General features: G+C 39.5%; 3 protein-coding genes and 1 long non-coding RNA gene across 4 annotated transcripts in view; 2 read left to right on the top strand and 2 right to left on the bottom strand.

The window, feature by feature from the left end:
- Nucleotides 1–2,365: 2,365 nt before the first annotated feature.
- leap2 (liver-expressed antimicrobial peptide 2) lies at nucleotides 2,366–4,879 on the bottom strand. The gene is made up of 3 exons (XM_035407940.1): nucleotides 4,682–4,879; nucleotides 3,667–3,827; nucleotides 2,366–3,557 (listed from the first exon to the last, which is right to left on the bottom strand). The coding sequence occupies exons 1-3, from the start codon at nucleotides 4,748–4,750 to the stop codon at nucleotides 3,518–3,520; spliced, it is 270 nt and encodes an 89-aa protein (XP_035263831.1). The 5' UTR covers nucleotides 4,751–4,879; the 3' UTR covers nucleotides 2,366–3,517.
- Nucleotides 4,880–9,649: 4,770 nt separating this feature from the next.
- Nucleotides 9,650–10,680, top strand: LOC118222485. The gene is made up of 4 exons (XR_004764290.1): nucleotides 9,650–9,790; nucleotides 10,134–10,187; nucleotides 10,281–10,416; nucleotides 10,534–10,680. It is a non-coding gene; the product is annotated as an uncharacterized LOC118222485 (long non-coding RNA).
- Nucleotides 10,681–12,832: 2,152 nt separating this feature from the next.
- bmp15 (bone morphogenetic protein 15) lies at nucleotides 12,833–16,095 on the bottom strand. The gene is made up of 2 exons (XM_035408533.1): nucleotides 15,605–16,095; nucleotides 12,833–14,499 (listed from the first exon to the last, which is right to left on the bottom strand). The coding sequence occupies exons 1-2, from the start codon at nucleotides 16,047–16,049 to the stop codon at nucleotides 13,646–13,648; spliced, it is 1,299 nt and encodes a 432-aa protein (XP_035264424.1). The 5' UTR covers nucleotides 16,050–16,095; the 3' UTR covers nucleotides 12,833–13,645.
- Nucleotides 16,096–19,801: 3,706 nt separating this feature from the next.
- The window catches only part of LOC118224258 (protein Shroom4-like), a 40,983-nt gene continuing 38,411 nt past the window's right edge, over nucleotides 19,802–22,373 (top strand). The window contains exon 1 of the mRNA XM_035411584.1: nucleotides 19,802–20,249. Within this exon, the coding sequence (XP_035267475.1) occupies nucleotides 20,115–20,249 (135 nt within the window). The 5' untranslated portion in view covers nucleotides 19,802–20,114. The remainder of the gene's footprint in view (nucleotides 20,250–22,373) is intronic.

Here is a 22,373-nt window from a genome sequence, read left to right as displayed (position 1 = left end):
AGTGCTGATTTAAATCTCTCCACACACAAAAAAATGGATTCACAAAAAAGGATGTGCCAGTACTGTCTGCTCTGAAATGAGTACTCAGTAACTGTCAGTTCTGGGTCATCTCAGATTGTCAGATTGGGCTGAAAGGGATTTATAAATGCATCATGCAAACATGGCTGTTTTCCTTTTAAAAGTAAAAAAATATATGTTTCTATGGATTATTTTGTGAAATCACAGCAGATTGGATCCATTTAACTGTAATTGCTCATGTGCTCTTTGCAACGATTGTTGGGTGTGGATGAATTTTTGCCAGAAATTTTAGGATTTTAAGAAAAACTCCTTTATGCCAATGCTTAAAAGGGATAGTGGGAACTTCATTGTCTGTACATGTGGGTGACAATACAATATTTATCAGTATCTATCCTGCTAAAGAATTTGTGGCAGAAAGAAATGCAACACAACAGACATGACTGTGGAAAATAGCAACAGTAAATTTATCTTTATCAGTTCTATACCCTTCAAATAGTAAGGTCGTCTTGTTATTACTTACTGGCAAATATAAACAGAAATAAAAATGAAGGTCATTTTGAATTCCAAGGAGAAGGCCAAAAATTACAAAACCACTTCCTCCTAAGATATGCAACAATAACAGCTTGCTACCTAAGAGCAAATGCAGTCCTGGAGACAAAAGGAAAAACCTTGCATGAAAACTGGTATGATTTCTTCATTTGTTTTGTTGTTCTTTTTAGAGCTGACCCTAGGAAAGCATATCAAGCGTAGGAAAACCTGATATGCCCTTGAACGGTTTTGTTCCCAGAATTAAACTTTGCAACACTCACAGCAACGTGTTTCATCAAACAACTTTGATCTTAAAGGACAGGGTTCACCAGGTGCATTCAAAACAGTAAAGAGAAAAAGCAGGGCATTCAAAATATCCCTCAGCAATGTATCCCCTTTAATTCAGAAGTTTCCCAGTGTTAGCTTCAAGAGGGGGTATATCAGGTACTGTCTCTGGTGGTGAAGGACCAGACAAGATTAGAAGGCCATTGTGGAAAACACAAAACAACTTTCAAAAACTTGCGCACTGCAAAAACAATTAAGGCTTCCAAACAAATAAATTGGTATTCTGGAATGGCCCAGTCAAAGCCCATACTGAAATGGCTTTACGTCTGTGGTATGACCTGAAAATTGCTGTTTACCAGTGTTCTCCATCTAACCTGGTAGAGTTGGAGCAAATTTACATAGAAGAATGGGCAAAAATCAAAAGATCAAAATGTGGAAAGTTGATACTATATGATCATACCTGAGAAGACTCAGAGCTGTAGCTGCTGTCAAAGCCCAACCTAGCTACTGAATGAAAAAGCATTTTTTAATTTACTGTGTTGGTGAAGGGGGATTTAATTTTCAATCAATTAAAATCTTAACGTGTAACTGGACAGGCTGCTAAAAGGAGGGTGAATACTTTCTGAAGACACTATATATATGTTGCATGCACTTTAGTTATTTAAGCCTTTGCAAATCTTGCACATCCTGTTTTCCAAAGAACACTTTTACTATTTTCTTTTGCTTGGTATAAATTTTCAAACTTTTGTGGTTGTTATTTAGACCATTGGGTAAGAACAGAGACTGGCTTACAATAACTTGCTCATTCACTGAAAAAATTAATGTATTGATATGTTCTGGTTCTGAAAGGTTTGTTTCTGTTTATCCCTAAGGCATATATAAGAAGAATAGAGCACAAACCATGAGAAAAGTTTACCTGCACAGTGGGTGCGCAAAATGTTTCTTATAATCTAGATGGTAAACAGTGTATATTTTGTACACTTCCATGGCTACATCTGGGTTTTAGGGGAAACTTATTTTAGCCTGTGATGGGAAGCACAAGGACCCAATGAACTAGGCCAGATCCTTGGGGCTTTGAATGCATTTTGATGTCTGCAATGTATTTAAAGGATCATGACACATGAACATTAACAAATCTCAGGCAGTGTCCTAGATAGTCCCGTCTATTCAAACATACAGCGGTACATGAGTCACTGGGCTGATCTGTGTCGGACAAAGGGTCACCTGTTTCTCTTGGTGTTGAAAAAGTGATGTTACAAAGGTCAATTTTCCACATTATTGCCTAAATTGTGGTACTGTAACCCTTTCTATATGTATTGGATCCTCAATTGAAATTCAGCATTCCAGCTGTAACATTTCTTGCATCACAATGTGTTTCAGAAAGCTGCCTCTCAAGCAAACTTATTTTCTTAGGTGATTTTTTATATCAAGAACAATGTATTTGTACACTTTTCAAAGTTAAGGACTAATGAATTTGAGTCATGGATTAAATGCTTTGTGTGTCAAAATAAAGATACTGGAATAAACACAGAAATTGCATTCAAAACATTTATTTGGAGAAAATGTCAGACTTAAGTTTTTTGGTACAAAAAAGAGCACACATTGTGCATGGGACAAGTCACAGTACAATGACAGTAATGATTTACAGTACAGTCTTCAAATATCTAGCTAAACACGATTGTAACAAAGACCATTTGAGCACGTGCATTTGTAACACCATGGTAAATCAACCAATATGTATTAAACCTCCAGCACTATGCAATCTGAACTTTCTAACAGCTGGAAATGGATAAATATATAAGGCACTTATTGGATCACCCATTAACTGTTGCCATAATGGTCTAGGGCTCAAACATTTGCAAGTACCCAGAAAAAATCATGATTGCATAAAATTCTGTGAAAAACTATATTAAAAATAAAGAAATAGTGCTTTATTTGATAACAAAAAGAACAAAACAACATTTTAGCATTTATGCAGATATGCAAATATACCCGAAGAAAAGTAAATGATTCATTTGAAGCTATACTTCATGCACCTGAGTATTTGGTATTAAATACATATACTGTATATTACAATTCATGCATAGATGTCAATGGTTTACATGATGCGTTCCAACAACTTCTGAAACTTTTGCCTTTTATTTCCATATCCATCAATTACATTGGTTTTCATTTGTTCTTCTTCAATTGTGTACTCTTGATCTCTTGATTGTCTACCAGGAATATCATCATAGGAACATTTTTGATAATTCATAAGTTATGCACTCATAGCACCTTGAAAGTTAGGCCCATACGTACATGGATGTATACACAATAACATCAATGCAAAAGAATGGACAAACTTGCACCGAGGAATGTAATGAGCAGAAGAATTTAAGTCAATGTTTTATGGTTTTTAGAATTCAAATTCAAAACAGCAAACTACATCTTCTTTTTAAGTCGTTCCCCTGAGTCATTTCAGTTGCCTTCCACTTTAGTCACACAGCTATCCATTTGCATATATCTAGTTACTTATACCAGACTATATGTTAGTGTCAACAAGTTTCTTTAAAAACATTTTAAAGCAAGATGAAAAGCATTTTTTTTTACTGATTTACTATCTATATCAGCTGTTTTCTAACAGTTTATTGTTGTATAGTAATTGCAGTTGGTCCTGGAGAGAAATGAGTGTGGTCCTTTTCTGCTTTTAAGACTTGATGGGCTGGCTAAATGAACAATGTCCACCACTAGGAGAAAAAAAGCAAATATTACATACATGCACACGCATGCTGACATGACGCGTATATACATAAATGCCCGATTAACCCAATTAACAACCCATCAGTTCTCCCTTACCTGCATATTCCTGTAGAACACTCGTAGTTGTTCTTGCAGTAGGCCCCATGGGGCTTGCTTCCCATGATCCTCCACAGGGGTGTCATGCGAGCTATCCTTCTTAGCAGCCCTCCGCTCTGAAGATGGGTTGGCACGCTGTCTGGAACGGGATGACTGCACACCTGTATCAAACAAATGCGCACATACACAATCAACATAAACCAGAAAACCACATTTGCCAAATGTATGTCACATAACTGAACAGTACACTAGTCGCTAGAGTATATGGAATGCAATATAGGCTAGATTCTTTCAAGCCCAAGAGAATAGTAAAACAGAATAATTTCTTGTCTGTCCAGAACTTATAGCTCTCAAAAAACATAGAAATGTAATAATTCAGATAGAAATCCAGAGATAGGATTTCAACTAAGTTATGCCACAGAAATGTATTTACCTCATGAGCAATTAGGGTATTCTAATTTCTAGTAATTAAAATAACTGCAGAATTATTTATTTATTCTTATGCCAATTTGTTTTTTAGGCAATAATAATAACATTATTATGGTATTATTAACATTGATAAACGTGCACTACACTAAAAAAAAAGAAAACTAAAAAGAAATATACAAATGTTGTATATCAAAAACATTTTGCAAGAACTACCACCTTACTCCCCAAAGATTCTTCTGTATGCATGGTCAAATACATTTTCTGAATATTTGTGTTGATCATTTGGCTGTATCATGTTCACACATAGTTGTAAATATATATTACATGTGTATGAGATTTTTCCAATATTACTATTCAATTACAAAAATGTATATCTTTGACTGAAAGGCCCATATGTGTTCATTGTTGTACTATATACGATATTGAAAAATTATTTCCAGGGAAAATGGATAAATATCTGCATTCATTTTGTTTTACTGCTACATGTAACTTTTTTGTTGTGGTGAGTTGACAGAGCCTTAACAAGTATTACACTGCACTTATTTCCATAATGCTGCAAAAAAACTTATAAAATGTGAAGTTTTACCTGGTGGATGAGGACCAGCAACACCAAACCGCAGGCAGCTGTTGCCCTACTGCAGGCCTGTTTGTGCATCTTGAGGGAAGATGGATGGAGTGAGATGAACGAGGCTTGGGGTGAGTTTCTGGAGAGACTGGAGAAGCGGTGGCACTGCGTTCCTCCTTTTATATTCCTGTCCAAATCCGCAGACGCAGGCAGGCTATCTGCTCCCCTTCAACTCCCAAGTCAGCTTTCCTGTGCCCTGGTGATGTCACGTGTTTAGTAAATATTTGAACGCCGCACAGATAAACTGTCCCATAGGCTCTGGTGTGAGCCAAGAGCTCTGAGCTTTCTGGCACCGAACGCTGATAAGATGGAACGAGTACATCATTGCCATCCCACCATCTCCAGTCCAGTCTCTGAATAATAGTCCAGAATAAAAAGGCCGTCAATACTATGCACTGTTAATAAGAGTGTATAAACAGTATCCTGTTAACATGCACCAATCACTGTTTCAAGACTGTTTGACCACTGTGGACCAGCCTGAAATGGCTGCCACTACATTTCTTAATGAAATTCAATCATTACATTTATGAAAATTCCCTTAGCATTTCATTGAGGGAGGAGGCATGATTTGGACTGAATGGGAACTGTAAAAATTGCAGGAATCATGAACCTCGATTTTAAAAACTGTGGCTACAGGGAATAAGAATGAAGCTGAAAACCTATCTGGATCCAAAATGTAAGTCCAGGTTGATCCAAAATATTGAGTTTCCAGAACGCAATGTACTTTACTTATCATTCATATTGGAAGTTTTACTATTTAGTATATTAGTATTTACTTAGCAGATACTTTGATCCAAGAGGACTTACACTACAGGAATGCAAATTTGGTGTAAAGCACCAACACTGAAAGCCAAAATATTCCACCAGATTCTGGTTTCATTTTTTGCAAAAGATATTTTTGAATGATAAATGTCCAAACACATGCAAACTATGTGACACTGCCCCGCAGCCCTTACTGTTCATTTCAGCAAAATGTTTTAAGCTTGTCTAAAACAAATCCTTTTTTCACCCAACACACAGTGTATTCCTGTCATTTGCAGCAGGAACTGTTTCAACAACACCAATCAAATAAAAGCTTTGAGAAAGAATTTTCTGCATGATTTAAGTATTTTCAAAACTATTTAAATGTATTCATTTACACAAATTTCTAAATTAAAGAAGCAGAATAGAGACAAAATCCTACAAATCTTTTCACTGAGCACAGTGCAATTTCCAGTAACAGACACTTCCAATCAAATTTGCCCACCCAAAAGATAGCTGTGGAGATAGCCTTTTGGTCACAATTTATGGAGATTGCTGAAGTGTTACAAAGGTCAGACCAAAAATACCCAGTGGTCCAACAGTGCAAATGTGTTCCTTTTTTCACATGTGTTTCACTTTCAGTAGTTACAGATACACAAAATTCTCAGGACTGTGACATAATATTTTTTATCTATTTTTTATTTTTGGTACTATACTCCAGCACAATGAATTTGAAATAAAACAATGAATATTAGGTTAAAAGTGCGAACTGCCAGCTTAAATTGTATGGTATTTACATCCACATTGGGAGATCTGTCTAAGAATTACAGCTATTTTTATACACAGCCCCCCATTTTGGGGAAGTAAAATTAATTGGACAAATTAACATAATCAGAAATAAAGTTGTCATATTCAGTACTTGGTTGCAAATCCTCTGTGTCTTGCGGTGAACCTTGTGAGGCTATGCTGGTGTAGTCTTCTCTTCATGGTAGTCTTTGACACATCTATGCCTACATCCTGGAGAGTGTTCTTGATCTGTTTTACAGTTGAAAACGGGTTTGCCTTCATAATTGAAAGCATTCTTTTGTCATCCACAGTAGTCTTCCATGGTCTACCAGGCTGTGTGTTCTTACTACCTAACGATGTACCAAACTGTTAATTTTGAGAGACCTATTGTTTTGGTTATGTCTCTAATGAATTTATTCTGATTTTTCAGCTTCATAGATGTCCTGCTTTACTAGCATTGACACTTATTTGGTCCTCATGTGGAGAGACAACAGCAACGACACCAAATGAAAATTCCACGCCTAGAATCAACTCTTGACCTTTTGCTAGCTTTCTTGAGCATGAAATAATGATGCAAAGACACACAGCTGGCTAAAGAACAGCAGCAGAGCAGCCAATTTCTGTCCCATTACATTTGCTCCCCTAAAATGGGGGGGCTGTGTATAAAAATGGCTATAATTCCTGCATGGATTACCCAATATGGATGTAAATACCCTCCAATTAAAGCTGTCTTTAACCTCACCAAATGCTCATTGTTTCATTTCAATCCAATGTGCTTGCGTAGAGAGCCAAAACAACAAAAAATTTTGTCACTGTCCCAACACTTTTGCGTTTATCTGTATGTGTACATTCACTTGTAAATATTCTTTAGACATGCTGAACATTGTGGAAAAACTAGTGAAGAATCAATACTAGGACTTACATATTAGCCCGTTCAGAACCTAAAAAAAAATGTTTCAACATCTTCCTCTAGAGGGATTTATCACAGTCAAGGTCTCAGGCAGTGGCATGGGGCCAGTGATGACCTTTGCCAGCATTTTCTTTTTTTGTATGCTTGTTTATGAGTCCTGGCAGACTTTCGTCAAATCATGGACGTGATTCAAGGACTGATGAGAGGAAAGACAAAGTGCATTGTCCTGAACTATAACTAGCCTTGTGCCAAGAGAGGGAAAGTGTTCATACCTCTCCACAGACCCATAAAGCAAGAAGACTGTCAGAAGAATCAATGCAGTCATCTCAAAGGGTCATTGTGCTGAAGGCACAGGCTTCAGTCCTTTCAAACATGATGAGAGTCGCTCAAAGGTTGGAGGCATCCCGAGTGAAAGTGGCATTTTGACACTTAGTCCAAGTGCAGAGGAATGCTGTAGGGGTCAGGTTTGGATCATACCAGTTCTGAATGCAGCTGGAAGTTCCACAGGGTCATATATAACTGGTCGTAGGTACAGTTTTGGTATCCCATACAGTTGCTTTGGGAGGTATCAGCAGGTATCCCATTCTTCATTGCTCAATCACAGTTAATGTGGGTCAGCTGTGCTGTACGTGTGGCAGCTCACCTGATGGATTACAAAGTGAAAAGAAGCGGTGTCTGACTGCATGCCCTTCAGACAGTGTGTACACTAGATTGTTCCAGTCTCAATTCGCAGAAGACAAATTATCAATGGGGTGGACCTAGAGCTGCAATTGGACATTCCGACTAGGGAGGTAAAATGGGGTAGGTGGTTTTTTTAATGTTCTAGTGGCCTTAATGGATTGCTGTTTAAAGCCAGCCAATAAACATGTACAATGACTCCACTTGTAAACTCACAAGGCTTTCTTCCCATGATCCTCCACATTGATTTCAGGCAAGCTGTTCACCTCAGTAGCTACATTTTTACTTAGACTGGGCTAGGCCTTCCAGGTCCACTGTGGGGCTGTCGGCCACCAGAAATACAACACTAATCACACTTTTTGGAGAAAGAAAATATGGAAAGACGAGAGATAATTGGGTTATTTAACACCAACGTAGATTATTCAACAGATTTCCCTTCATTCAACAGAATGCTGCATCTCAGTCATGGATAGGAGCAGTAATAAATAAATCCAGGCCAGTCCGGTCAGCCAAGCAACACTGATCCCACGATGAACAGTAATGCTGCCTGTTAAAGGATTCTGGATAAAATGTTTCTCCCTGGGATAAAATGGGCTTTAATCCCAGACAGCTGAGAGCTGGGCTGGAACAGGTAGGGATGGAGAAATGAATGCACTCCACAGAATTAGCTGGCTGGTTACAGGAACATATGTACAAATGCGTGTTGGTTATCAAACTCATGGGATAATTCACAGAGCACTGTTGCTCGTGAGGCCTCAAAAAATGAAGTACTAAACTAGATGTGTCAACACTGCATCACAAGAAGACAGTTGGATTTTGACATGATTAAAAAAAAAACTGGACACTACATCGTAAATCTGTTACCACAGGACATCAAACTGTAAATCAGGTGACCTGCAGCTCTACTCCTGGAGAGTTTTGGCAGAACGGAGCACCATTGGCAGAGGACACATCCCATGCAATACTGAGGAATGCCAATTTTGTCCCATCAAATAATTAAAGTATCTCAGAGCCAAATGTATTACTTTTGGGACTGCGCCCAGTCAAGTCCCCCTTGTCAATAAATGCTCTGGTGTCAAGGTCTCACTGAATTGATATTGCATTTTTAAAACTAATCATAAACTAGCAGCTACTGTAAACTTCTTCAGTCAGTGAAGTAGCAATTATTTATGGGTCAGTTGTGTGTCATGTTCAGTAGTTTCCCATCTTTATTTTGTTTGGAATTCCTACCACTCATTTCTAAATTTGAGTGTCTGAGCTCTGTAATATAAAAAAAATACTTATATTACAGGTGCTTCAATTAGTCGTAAGTAATAGGTGTTTTCAGTTTAGTCACTAGCCATACATTACATTACAGGCATTTAGCAGATTCTCTTATTCAGAGCAAATTACACAACTTTTACATAGCATTTTACATAGGATATACACTGAACCAATGCAGGTTAAGTACCTTGCTCAAGGGTACAACAATGGTGTCCTACCCAGGAATAGAACCTATGGCACCTTACCCATTATACTACACTGCCACCCCATAGCGATAAATAATATGTGTCTAATGACAGTCCACATTTGTGTGCAATGGCAGCTTTAGTCCTTCTTGAGGACATTGCCAATGTCAGAATTTGCAGAGAGAGAGTTTTTAGGAACCAGTCAGATTTATTGGCCCGTCATGATTACTGGCTCATGAGCAGATTTAGATTGCCAAGAGATGTACTCTTGGAGCTGAATTGGGCCCGACTTTAGAGGGACAAACAACAGGCAACAGAGCAAGACCAGAGTCGGTACAGGTTTTAACTACACTGGATTTTATTGCGACTGGGTCTTTTCATCGGGAATTGGTGGACCGCACTGGGATAACACAGTCATCTGTAAGCTGCATCATGCCAGCTGTTTGTAATGCCATAATTAGGTTGACCCTATGTTACAGTAGGTTCCTCTTCACTGCAGGAAAACAGGTCAGCATCAAAGTACAATTTACAGCAATTTGCAGCCTCCCTAACATAATGTGTGCCATTGACTGCACTCACATTTGAATAATGGCACTGTCTGTAGATGGATATACTTTTGTTAACCGCTAGCCTTTTCACTCAATCAATTTTTAAAGTATTTGTGGAGTGAGAATGTCTTTGACCGAAGCTGTTGCTTGATGGGTCATCCCATAGGTCAACCCAAAACTCAGTCATTTTAATGCACAGTATAGGGGAGAGATTACAAGCTGGAGCAGTGTGGCTGGCTACTTGGTAAGTGAAATTAAATACACTAAAAATATTTTTCTATTTTCATGACAACCCTGAGCAGGAGAAATGGTATGAGCTGCATAGTCATGCAAAATCAGTGGTGGGCTATTCAAAGGTCAGTGGTGATGCCTGAACACTTAACACTTAAGGACTACTTAAGGACCCAGCCAAGGTTTACTCAATCATAAGGGCATGTCCTGTGCTACAGAATGCAGCCGAGACACCGAGTCTCTCTGTCGCCTAATCTCAGGCATGTTAGCGACCTTGACCCCCCATTCCATACAAGAGAATGCTGCAGCAGTAAGGCTCCGTTCTGCCATAATGTGCCGTCCGTGGATTGACTGGTAAGATACAACAATTTTTTGATAAATTCTATTTGCCACTAAAGTCATACTTGTATCAGTCAACATGGTATTAACTCACACACAGCATTAATTGCAGTTACTGTGTCTTTTTTGCAGCACAGCACATCTTCAAAGACACGCCCTGAGCTGCTGGGCCGTGTGGGTCTTAGTGCGCGTGAGGGAAGTGGAGGAACAGTGGATGTCATCTGCGCTCACTCTGTAGACATCGACTGGACCTCTGGTGGCACCCATGTCATCGTCTAACAGAACAAATAAAGGCGACTTGCTCTTAACTGTCTACAGTATGTTCTTGAATAACAAATGTATGAATAGTTAATTTTGCTCTATATGATTTAGATAGCAATGTGGAGTGGTAACCAGCAAACTTTTTTTTTTAACCTGAACGTTCTTTAGTAGGGCAGTCAGTTACAGTGTTCCCAGGTGCTGATGACATCACGCCACTGGTCAATGATGTAGCTTACAGATGTAAGAGGCATACTATGTGGGGTAAGCTCTTAAGCCCCTTTACCTCCACTGGCGGCCTTGACGCTCTGATTATGGGCAGTGATGCGGTGTTTCAAATTCACCTTTATGTCCAACCACTTATTCTTCACCTCAGCAATTGTGTGGAGCTCAGAACTGGTTGCAGTAAGGGCTGCAGTGACCTTTTGCTCCCCAACATATTTTATTTGGTAGCCCTGTGGAATTGGAGCCAAAAAAAGCATTTCTTGCATTTCCACCTCATTCCATAAGACCTCAATTTCACACTGTGAAACCATGTGTCTTCAGTTTGTCCGCTGTAGCCATGTTTTACCAAGACAGGGGCATAGGCCTACATCTCAGCATTTTTATTTTGATTAGCGTATTAATCAGGGACATGCACATAACCACGTATGGCTTTTTGTGGGGTGGGAGATGAAGCTTGTGCATGTGTGCAGGATTTCAGGTCAATTTGGGATTTATAAAGATGACGTTTCATCCACATGACTTATAAATGCAATCCGCACGACAGAAGTCTGAATATCTTTTGGCGCGCACATTCTTTCCTCATTCCCACATACGCAAATATTAAGATGGATTCTACAATAACATTCATACTTGAAGCCCCAGGAAATGTGATACATTTGTAATCAGCCGCTTTAATTCCTCAATTAAGTGCTGAGTTATGTCCAATATCATAATCCGCCGCTCTTCAGGTCCAAAAGAGATTTGCAGATTTACTGTAAATGGCCAGGGAAAATAATCGTGCTATTTATTTCTTTGAACAGTTGCTCTGATCTACAGGTATGGAGATATGTTAACAATAGTGTAAATATAAACCTTGTTTAGAGCAGATATTTCTTCAAGGAAAGTATATTTGCTTAATAATAATGCTATTTTCTCTACAGAACAAATGATTCTTAAGTTGTCTCCTTTAAGATATTAAATGTAAAAACAGTCCTGAAATCTAAATGATAGGATACTGAGCTATACTAAGTTATAGTATAAATTATAGTAAATATACTCCAAATTCTCTATTTTCTTTTTTTTAAATAAAGAATTTAAAAAATCAGCACAAAAAACTGAATAGCACTTGGAGCCCTACTGCCAACACTTCATAACCATAGCATTTGCCCATGAAGGTTAATGGTCATCAGCATTTACACTGCAAACAAAAGGAAGCTGTCCACACATACAATTCTATTCACAGCAGTTATGAGAAATCAACCTGTGACTAATAATGCCCATAAATCCTTTCCACTTTGTGCCGACCTTCCAGTGATATCACACCTGTCTATACCACTTCAGTTTGTTCAGTGCCTCTTTCTGCTTATTCCACTGCCAGTTTCACCAGAGTGCTTACCTTGAATGTACACTTAATATGGAAAGCGACAAAACAAACCGGATTCCTGTCAGAATTAAACTTTTTCATTGACTAATCTACTATCTATAACTACCAATATCTGTAGTTTTATCCACACTTGCGAAATCATGGCTTGAAGTGCAGGGTTAGAGTGCCCTCTGTTGACCATGTCGTGTACAGAAAATGAACTGGAATAGCTTTCTGAACTCCCTTCAGAAAGCTAACAAGTCTTTATTTCACACACAAAAAAAAAAAAAAAAAAAAACACTGCCCATTTGTTAATAATCCATGTAAAATATACTTACTGTTAAAGGTTCAAGTCACTTATCTAATGGAGGAAAGAAAAGGCATGGATATAGTTCTGGGCTCACAATATTTGAGACCAAGACTTGATGGCAGTGCTGTCAGTTCAGCTCATTATAATAGCCCATGTTTGCCACACTACCATTTCACCCAATCCAAAATGAGTGTTCCGCAAAAGCAGATTCCAAGATGAAATCAAGCTTATCAACACATACATACATACAAACATACATATGCAAACGTATTTGGTGCAACAACATAGCAGATCAATGAATTTTAGAAAACATGCATTTTATTTTATTTATCATTATTCATCATAAAATATACATTTTGAATAAGAATATTCTATCTCCCTCACTACCAAACACTCATATCAAAAGGTCCTTTCATCAACACATTGCACACGCCCCTTCACATTCAGCAGAAACGGACAGGATGGTGACTGCGCACATCCACATTTTTGCATGCCTAAAGAGGGTCACTTCACCTAGCCAGACAATGTGCAAAAATGTATACATCTGGACAGAGGCAAACAGACCCTGTCCAAAGGCTCCCTAATCTCATGGGTTCATTTTTAAAAAAGGAAAAAAAAAGGGGGGGGGACAAGAAAAAAGAAAAAAAAGAAGCCTTTTCACATATAAAAATATTTGAGGGCAAATGTAACTGTAGAAAGCCTCTAGAAGTGCCAATACTGTGCAGAGGTACCGAGCCAAAAGTATCTCCAATCCAGTGCCTCATCCCTGGACTCCCGGAGGTGATGTGGACATGCAAACAGAAATGCTCTTTGAAGGGGGTGCCCCCGATTCCTGAATTACCCACAAACCACTGCCGTGAAACCGTCAACTCAGCCCAACTGAAGGACAGGAAATAGACTGTAAGCTACATCAGTGAGATTAAAACAAACATGTATGGCCCAGGATTTTAACAGCCCTGAGAGTCAACATCATACATTTCCAAATCGTTCCCCCTGTGATGAGCAAAGAGGGGGGATGAGGGGGCAGAACCACATTACCTTAAGACACTGAAGGGCCAATGTGGGCGCATGTTCTGTGTGTGCAGGGCGGAGCCCCGTTGTCCTTGAGCCTATCGGCAAGTGCAAGACTCTGCGATCATGTCCTCATACTCTTTGTATACAATGCTGCCATTCTTCTCCAACATGAGGACGCTGATTGGCTTGTACTTGTAAGGTACACAAGCGGGCGGGGGCACCTCCCCCACACCCATCTCATTGATGAAGTTCTGCACGATGGCATGGTTTGGAGAATTGTACCCATAGTGGAGGATACGTGGGCAGTCTCCTCTGCAGTAGCGAGGGTTGTACTTATGTGGGGCGATGATCCAGTGATCCCAACCCAAGTCCTGGAAGGTCACTCTGTAGGAGTGAAGCTTGCACTGGTTCTTAGCCACACTGTTTTGGCGTACGTAGTTGGGGATGTCTGCACCAATGCTACCCGGTTCTTTGGACCTGCGAGGGCGTGGCACAGAAGGGGCTCGTGCTTCCAGTGGGCCAGCCCAGTCCCTAGGGTCCCCTGCCTCCTCCTCCAGGAAGAGGAGCAGTGCAGGAGCCCTCAGCTGCGTTTGGGGAGAGACAAACTTCGCTTGGGTCCTCCTCCCACCTCTCCTCCTCAACATAGTGATCTTCACCAGCCTGTCCTCCACGCACTGGTACTGGACAGCCAGGGACAGACGTCCCTCACTCTGTGAGGAGATGAGGGGTGTGATGTCCATCTCAGTCCACTGGTCATGAGGTCTGAGGGTCACATGGCCTCCAGAGGAGATTCTCCGATTGGCTGGCCCCAGGGAAGAGATATTGACTCCACAGCTCAAAGGCACGCGAGAAAGCACAGTGCTGCGCAGATGGACAAAAGCTGCCCTCACTAGCTTCTCCAGGGGAAGAGCTTTCAACTCATACTGCACCATGTAGCTGTACTGCTGATCTGGACAGACATTCATACAAACAGGAGAGAAAATAAGACATGTCATGTTCACTTATGGGCATACTCCAGTTAATTTTCATTGGTAATCTACCTTTCTTACTTTAAGCTAACACCTGCCTAAAGGAGAATTCAGTACAACTTTGCAACATAATTGTACTCCCTGAAACAATAAAGTGTGCATAACCATAAAAAAGCACCTATATAAATTATATTCATAAATGTGAAAATAACGTAATGCACTAATACACAGTTGACTTGCTAAATTGTCAAGAGTATGTGAGAAGTTACAGGCATAGAGCAGCCATATTTAAGTAGGAAGCTACACTACAGCGCCAAAAGTATGTGGACCGCTGACATCCAACATTGCATCCAAAATTACAGGCATTAATAGGGGGATGGTCCACCCTGTGCTGCTATAACAGCCTCTACTCTTCTGGGAAATCTTTATATTAGATGTTGGAGTGTTGCTGCAGGGATTTGCTTCCATTCAGCCAGAAGATCATGTGTGAGGCTGGGCCCTAATTGGGCGATTAGGCCTGGATAACAGTTGGCATTCAAACTGATCACAAAGGGATGGGGTTGAGGTCCAGGCTCTGTGCAGGCCAGTCAAGTTCTTCTACAATAGATCTTGACAAAACCATTTCTATATGGACCTGACTGTGTGCCAAGGGGCATTGTCATGGTGAAATGCCATGGGCCTTCCCCAAACTGTTGCCACAAAGTTGGAAGCACAGAATGATCTAGAAGGTCATTGCATTAAGATTTGCCATCACTGGAACCAATGGGCCTAGCCAAAACAAAGAAAAACAGCCCCAGACCAAATGTCCAGATACTTTTGGTCATATAGTGCAACTCCACAGTCGACAGCCAGTGTGCGGCAACGTTAGGCCAGCCTACGCGATAAAAAAACTTCCTTCTTTTTCAAAATGTTAAAATTCACAAAAATATAAATTTCCTTAGAATTATTACAGATCTGATTTCTTGAATGAAGGTATGCAGCCACGAAAAAACAGGGAGCTGAACTTTCAAAACCGCATTCTTTAAATTTAAATAAAATATTGGATTAGTTAGCCAGCAAGTTAACGAAGCGAAGTAGGCTACTTACCGGGTAACGACACTGAGAACCGCTTTCGTGTTGAAGTGGACCGAATCAGTCTGACTGTATTGAACCCCAATATTCTGGGTTCTCTGGGCCGACCGTCGGTATCGGCGGCTCTGTTATACAAATTCAGCATGTACTTCAAGTTCTGGTCAGCAACCTGATCTTTCGTTGGGGATCTATGGTGTAACTTCTGTTGTCGTCTATGGTCTTTTTGTCTAGATTGTATCGTTGAAACATCGCTGTGAAACGACGAAGAGGACGCCATTTCTCCGTCATTCTTTGGCGGCGTTAAAGTGGAAGACATCGAAAAGAGGTAGGAAAATATTAAAAATTTGCATAGGCTGTGACTGTAGGTAGCCTTCATGTCCAACCTCTGGTGCGAATGATAGCAACCAGGAAGGCTACCACTGTCCGAATTTTGGAGACCGTGATATAGGAAGTGGAGCATTTTGGTTAATAGCGTATACTGGCACGTTCCTCTGTGACCCCAATTAACCTTCTTACGCGCATCAGCAGGTGACGCTTGAAGACATCTCAGGGGTTCCTCAAGCAAAAGCGCATCTCAGCTATGATCAGGGTCCGGGTATAGACCAGCAATGTAGCCATGGGTTTCCCCCGCAAATTGTAATAATAATAACTCAACTCCAAGTCTGCGTATTCACTGTTAGCATCATTCGATCCTTTGCGTAGGACTGGTCTTGAAGGTTTTCTTTCTCGAGATCATTGTTTGCGTTGGACAACACGGAGAGCTGCTAATCAAACAAATAATAAATTATTTGAAAATATCAGTGAAAAAACAAAAAGAAAAAACAAAAAAAAAAAAACATGACGTTAATACTAACGCTGTATTGTCATTGAGATTATCATGAACGAGAAGCCTCTACTGCTGTTGCCCTTTTTTGCTCAAAAATTAAATTTGTGGAAGGTCTAGTGTCATTTTTCCCCTTGCAGAGCAAGGATGCAATGTTCTTGCTTTCATCCTACTGCTGATGTTATTCTAGAGCTCACCTTGTCAGTGCAAGCACAACATCTTAAACAATGGGCCCCATGTGTAGGCCCCCTACTTGTTTCTGATGATGGTTGAAGTGGCTGCTTGGGAATGACAAAAATCACTCCATCTCTAATTCCCCACTACAGACAGTCCTGTAGTGGCATGCTCTCCATTGCACAGCTGGGCTTAGCCAGAAACACCATCAAGTCCTTGTTGGCACAATCCGGAAGCCTTTGGAGATCTGCAGATGGCGGTGGCGTGACCTGTTATCTAAATAATGTATTGTACCTGCCAAATCCCTCTGTCCAATCTTAGAGGATTGGTATGGTACACCTGTAATCGCAGTCTATAATTGGGAAAACATACTTGGATTCAGCTGTCAAATGCTAGCTCCCAGTTGGCATATAAATGTATTGATATATGCAAAGAGTATGGTGTGTAATGTTAGTTTATTATTTAATAATTTTAAGGACATTCCTATTCAGAGTGACTTCAAAGGTTAATATGGCACTACATAACACAGGAGAAAAAGTAAATGTAGATCGGCACGAAAACTGGATCAAATTAGAACAGCTCTACAAATAAACTTTGTTCACAATGCAATATTAAAGAGAGGATCGATTTTACTGTAACTTTTTTTGGCCAAATACCCCCCAGGTTTACCAGTATCTCCTGCACCCATCTGTAATAATCTCAAGATGTTTTTGGGGGTCTTTTCTCAGAGACACAAACAAGTAAATTGTTACTATTGAGGGTTGTGGGTGGGGCTAAGGAGGTGTAATTGCTATAGTATCAGGGAGCCACAATAGTTATTATCCACAGACAATGGCTGGAAAAGATCAGGGAAAGCTCCAGCAAATGAACATGCAGAAACACACCAATAGCTCCCAAAAGCAACAAATTTATAAAGAAGTGTATTATACATACAGAAGGAGAAAGGTATTTATAGCAAAATGATCCTGATTTATTATACTTTTTTCCTGAAAACTTATTTTTATTATTGTCTGCTTTAGGTTTCGGTGTATATTTTTGACTGGCCCAGTTTGTAAGTGCGAATAAGGACATTTTAGCTACTCAGAGGCTTCACGATAGCAGGTATAGGGGTGTAGACCACAAAGCCATAATGCCTTTGTTTACCAGCTACTGTAAATCCAGCAACCATCTGGAAATATAATAGAATACAAATACCAGAACCTTATGTAAATATCTAAAATATCCTTCATTTATATTATGTGTGTGTAACCCAGAAAATGAACCATCCCTTTTATACCATTACTACTGTGGGTAACTAAACTGTAAAATCCAAAATGCTTTGTGAAATTGATGAATAAGAACTTGGAGGAAAAAAGGACAAGATTTAGAAATACTGCCTGAGGTGACGGAATACAGTGACATTATTATCGCATGTGCAAACAAGAAATCTGTGTATTCCAGGCAGCGCGCAAGGAATAAATGTTTTCTATTCAGCTGTATTCGATATTAACGTTTGAACGCACGCAATGTGACCACGGTTAAATACTTTAGGGCTTCAATGAGAGTACTTTGACATGTGTTCCGAGGACTTGCGGTATAGTGTCTAATGATGAGCAGAGCAAGGAAACAATGATTACAAGCACAAGGCTTTCCCAGCACATATGCGTTGCTTCACTAGAAGGGAAAATAGCTCTGCATGTGGCTTCGTGACTTGGAATTTGGCAATCTCTAAGCTCTTTGCATCCGGGACAGCTGTTCTTGAAGCAACTGTATCAAATCTGATTTTCACTTATTGAGGGGAAAACATTTTTTTTATGGCTTAGGTATTTCTTCTTAGGGCTTGTTATGTTCTATAAATATTCATGATCTGTATTTAGGCTCTTGATAGCATAGGTTAGTTATTTTGCATTAATACAGGGTCCAAAAAGGGCTGGTGTGGGTGCAGCCTAGAATTATGGCACCTGATTTTAACTAATTATCTAATCATAGTCTTCAATCAAGACATTGGTAAGTAGAATCTAGTGCTGAGTTGAGTTTAGATTGGATACCCCTGCATTGGTGCTTAAAATCAGTTCCCAAACACAGTCTTGGGTGTGCTGGTTTTTTGTTCCAATTGCAATCCCAGAATTTTAAAAAGCCATTCATTTTTCTTAATTAGGTGCTGTTCATTTTTAGAGAGATTATTCATTGCTATGTCTGAAATATCTATGCATGCATGAAGAATTAAAGTCCCATGTTCACATTGTGCTATACTGCAAACAATTACATAAAAAGAGGTAACAAAATTATTCAACTAATCAAATTAAAGATTGAGTTGAATCAATAGGCTCCTAATTGGTGAAAGTGGACACATGTCCACTAAAACTAACCATTTGGTAGATAATGAAGAATTCTAAGACAAAGCAAATGACAACAAACCAAACATCTATTGTGCAAATAAGTTAACGGAAAACACTTAAACACATCCGTTCAGTTACCTAATTGTGAGCCTATTTTTTCACCTCTTTTTAATTTGACCAGTTAGAAAATTGCAATAGGCCCTACCCTTTTATCTAATTGTCTGCATTATGGCACAGTGCGAATATGGGGTTTTTGTTCTTCATACAAACGCTATTTCTGACATAATGTGACTAAACAGGATAAATAAACATAAAAAGTGCCTCATTAAGAAAAATTAACAACTTGTAAAAATTCTGGGATTGCAACTGTGGTTGGAACGAAAACCAGCAGGGGTCCCTCAGGACCAAGGTTGGGAACCACTGCTTTACTGTGATGATGTGAACTCCTCGATGGTCTGGGAATGTTGTTAGCAAGATAGTCGGCATTATTCTCATATTGTGAATATTCTCCTACATTGTAATTCGTTTGGATAAACGTGTATAGCTAAATTACATAGATATTGTAGCACATTTTACTTTCCAAATCGTTTGCAAAGTAGACTAAGGTTACCGAAATGAAAACTACAGACAACTGCATGTCGAACTGAGCCCATTTTAAATGAAAAATAAATCTGGTGACGTGCTCGCTAACAAATACCACAACACACGAATGTATGCTACCTAATTATTTTAAAGAAATAACTTAACTAGTATCTTTCTTTGAATGGAAAACTTCTCCAAGAAAGCGGAATGGCAGCACAGTACCACGCTACTAAACGAACCTATGATGTCCGTTTTCTAAATTTGCAAATACGATCGCCTCATCGCTCCCACGACCCACTGACTGAAGCTGCCGTTGGCATTTTCGGAGGAAAACAATACAGCGGTTGATGCTCCATATAGTTCTTTCCCCTCCTGCACTCCTCATTGGTCGTTCAAACTTTAACCCCAACTTCGAATGGGCCATTCCCGTTGTCAATCAAACTACTGATTTTTCGGGAGGAAATCTTCCTCGGTGTAATTGGAATCCCCCTCGCTTTCTCCTCTCGTCCTGCCTCCGTTCTACCCTTCGTTGCTTGGTGGCTGCAACTTAACGGAATAGTGGTGATGGAGATACGAAACTTTGCAACAACTTCTGGATAGTTGCTATACTATTAAGGACGCAAGTGTCATGGAGCAGAGAATGGAAACCGTGGAGCAACTCGTGTCTTTCCACCACATCCAGGTCCAACTACAAGGAGGTGCTCCCTGGGGATTCACGTTGAAAGGAGGACTCGAGCACGGCGAACCGCTCATCATAACAAAAGTAGCTACATTTTGGTAATTTTTTACTAAAAATCAATGTTATTGTATTATCTAGCTGCCAAATTGCATAGGAGTATACAGTGTCAAAATGTATGACTGGATGCTTGGCGTTAATTTTGCGCCGTTTTTCCTTAGTTTGATAAACCGGTTGGATTTATTCATAACTTGTTAACTTGGCTGTTTTATGCTCAAACTTGTTCTGGTGAGGGGCGATGTGATTTACGTTTACGTTAAGCTGGCTGGCTTGCAGCGGATACAAAAATCCGTTATTTTTAAAGTTAACAGTGGTAGTTGATGACAGGTTTGGCTGAACAGTCCACACGTGGACATACTGTGTGGATATTTATGCAATTGGTTTTTTAACTTTGCAACAGTAATATAGATGTAATTGTGATTTCATCCGTCGTCTGTAATGTAGTTTGCTTTGATGGGGTAACGTTAACGTGACTTCTTACAAGCTAATGTTCGGTAAATAGCATCACTACTAGCTCGTAGCAAACTGGCTGCAAATTTTATTGTGTATGATAATTAAGTACCGATATTGGCCCAACCACCTCAGCACCTTTCGAGCAGTCGATTGCAAGTCATTCGAATTACTGCACTGACTAGATGTTTTCTTCTGGCTGGTGTATTACCAAGCTGGGGTTACATTCCGTGACGTAGTCACTTTTTTTTTTTTTTGTTATAATTTGATACCAACGACCAATACTGTATTAGTGCTGGATGCAAACTACCTCGCGTGTAATGTGATTAATTTTAATTCTCGAGGCTAAATCGCATGCAATGGGTCTATTAGTCAGAAGTCATTTCTTGCAGTGGCTTTGTAATCCTGGCAGAAACCCTTTCAGAGAAAATGCAGTGCACTGTAATTAAATTGGATTACCATCCGCAGTTCAATTACGCATACTTAGCAAACCAGAAACGTTCTTGTTTCTGTCCGTATATATCATTGTTTACATCAACCGAGTTCTGAATTTGATTTTTGAAGTAAACCCTAAGATATAAAAAACATAAAACTACACCTTCAGAATTACAGCCAGTTGCTATACTAAATAGCAACAGAGCTAGGTTGTTATCGCTGTCCTTATCTGAAATATGGGGACAGCAAAGACGTGTTCACGATAATTTAACAGATTTCACATAAGTAGCATGGCTGCTTCTGTTTTTTCATCTTGATAATTTAATGCCCAGAGCTTCTCCCATGGCATCCCACAGTGAACTTTGAGCTATTGTCTCTAGCTGTGGCTTATTTACAGCAGGTAATGCACATACCACAGTGAACGGTCTCCCATCAGCCACATCAATCAATTTCCTCCTCTGTCAGTGGTTTTAATATTTTCTTTGCCTTAACATGTGATGGGATGTAACTGACGGTTTTAAATCTCTGCATTAGATACTGGAAAGACTCATCTATGTAATAGGGAACTATAGTGCCTTGGGAAAGATTGTTGATTCCAAACAGAAGATAAAATCAAAGCCAGGCGCGGCTTTATGTCAACAGCTTGTTAGCACCCGCTAAGTTTGAATGGGTGGTAGAACAATACAAGGATCTCGGTGGTTTCAGTGTAGACATTTTAATGACTGAATGCTGAACTTTATGAAAAGTTCTGGGAAAGCACACATTGTTTCTGCATTCTAGAAAAGTTGCCATGTTTCCACATAGGCCTAGTGCTTTTATATTTAATATATTTATTTTCATATTTAAGCCATGAAACAGTTTCTATTTTTCATGGCTCTAAAGTTAAGAATGTGTGTATTTTGAGGTTTTGTCCCACAAAGGGGTAAATGTTTCTTTTATCTCACATATTGGTGAGAATGTTTATGCACAGCCACAACCATGGTATAGCCGGGGGTTAGATAGACAAGTGTGCTTTGTTGTTAAATAACCCAGAGCTTGAGTACAGAAGCTTCTGTGTGACTAGCTTAAGCCATAAGCCAGACTTAAATGGTTACACTGGAACAATATCAACTCAATACCTTTCTTAAGTATTCTGATGTTACTCAGCATCTATAGCGAAACTTAAAAAAGCTAAAAAGGAATGTAGATAGTTAGAGTGTTTCTGCTTGTTATTATTTGAAAATCTCCCTGCTATCTTTCCCTATTTGTGCGGGGGAAGGGAATAGT

This window comes from Anguilla anguilla, chromosome 3, assembly GCF_013347855.1.
Source record: "Anguilla anguilla isolate fAngAng1 chromosome 3, fAngAng1.pri, whole genome shotgun sequence".
Taxonomy (NCBI): Eukaryota; Metazoa; Chordata; class Actinopteri; order Anguilliformes; family Anguillidae; genus Anguilla; species Anguilla anguilla.
Note: the sequence above shows the minus strand (reverse complement) of the source record. Positions and strands in the feature narration are given on the sequence as shown.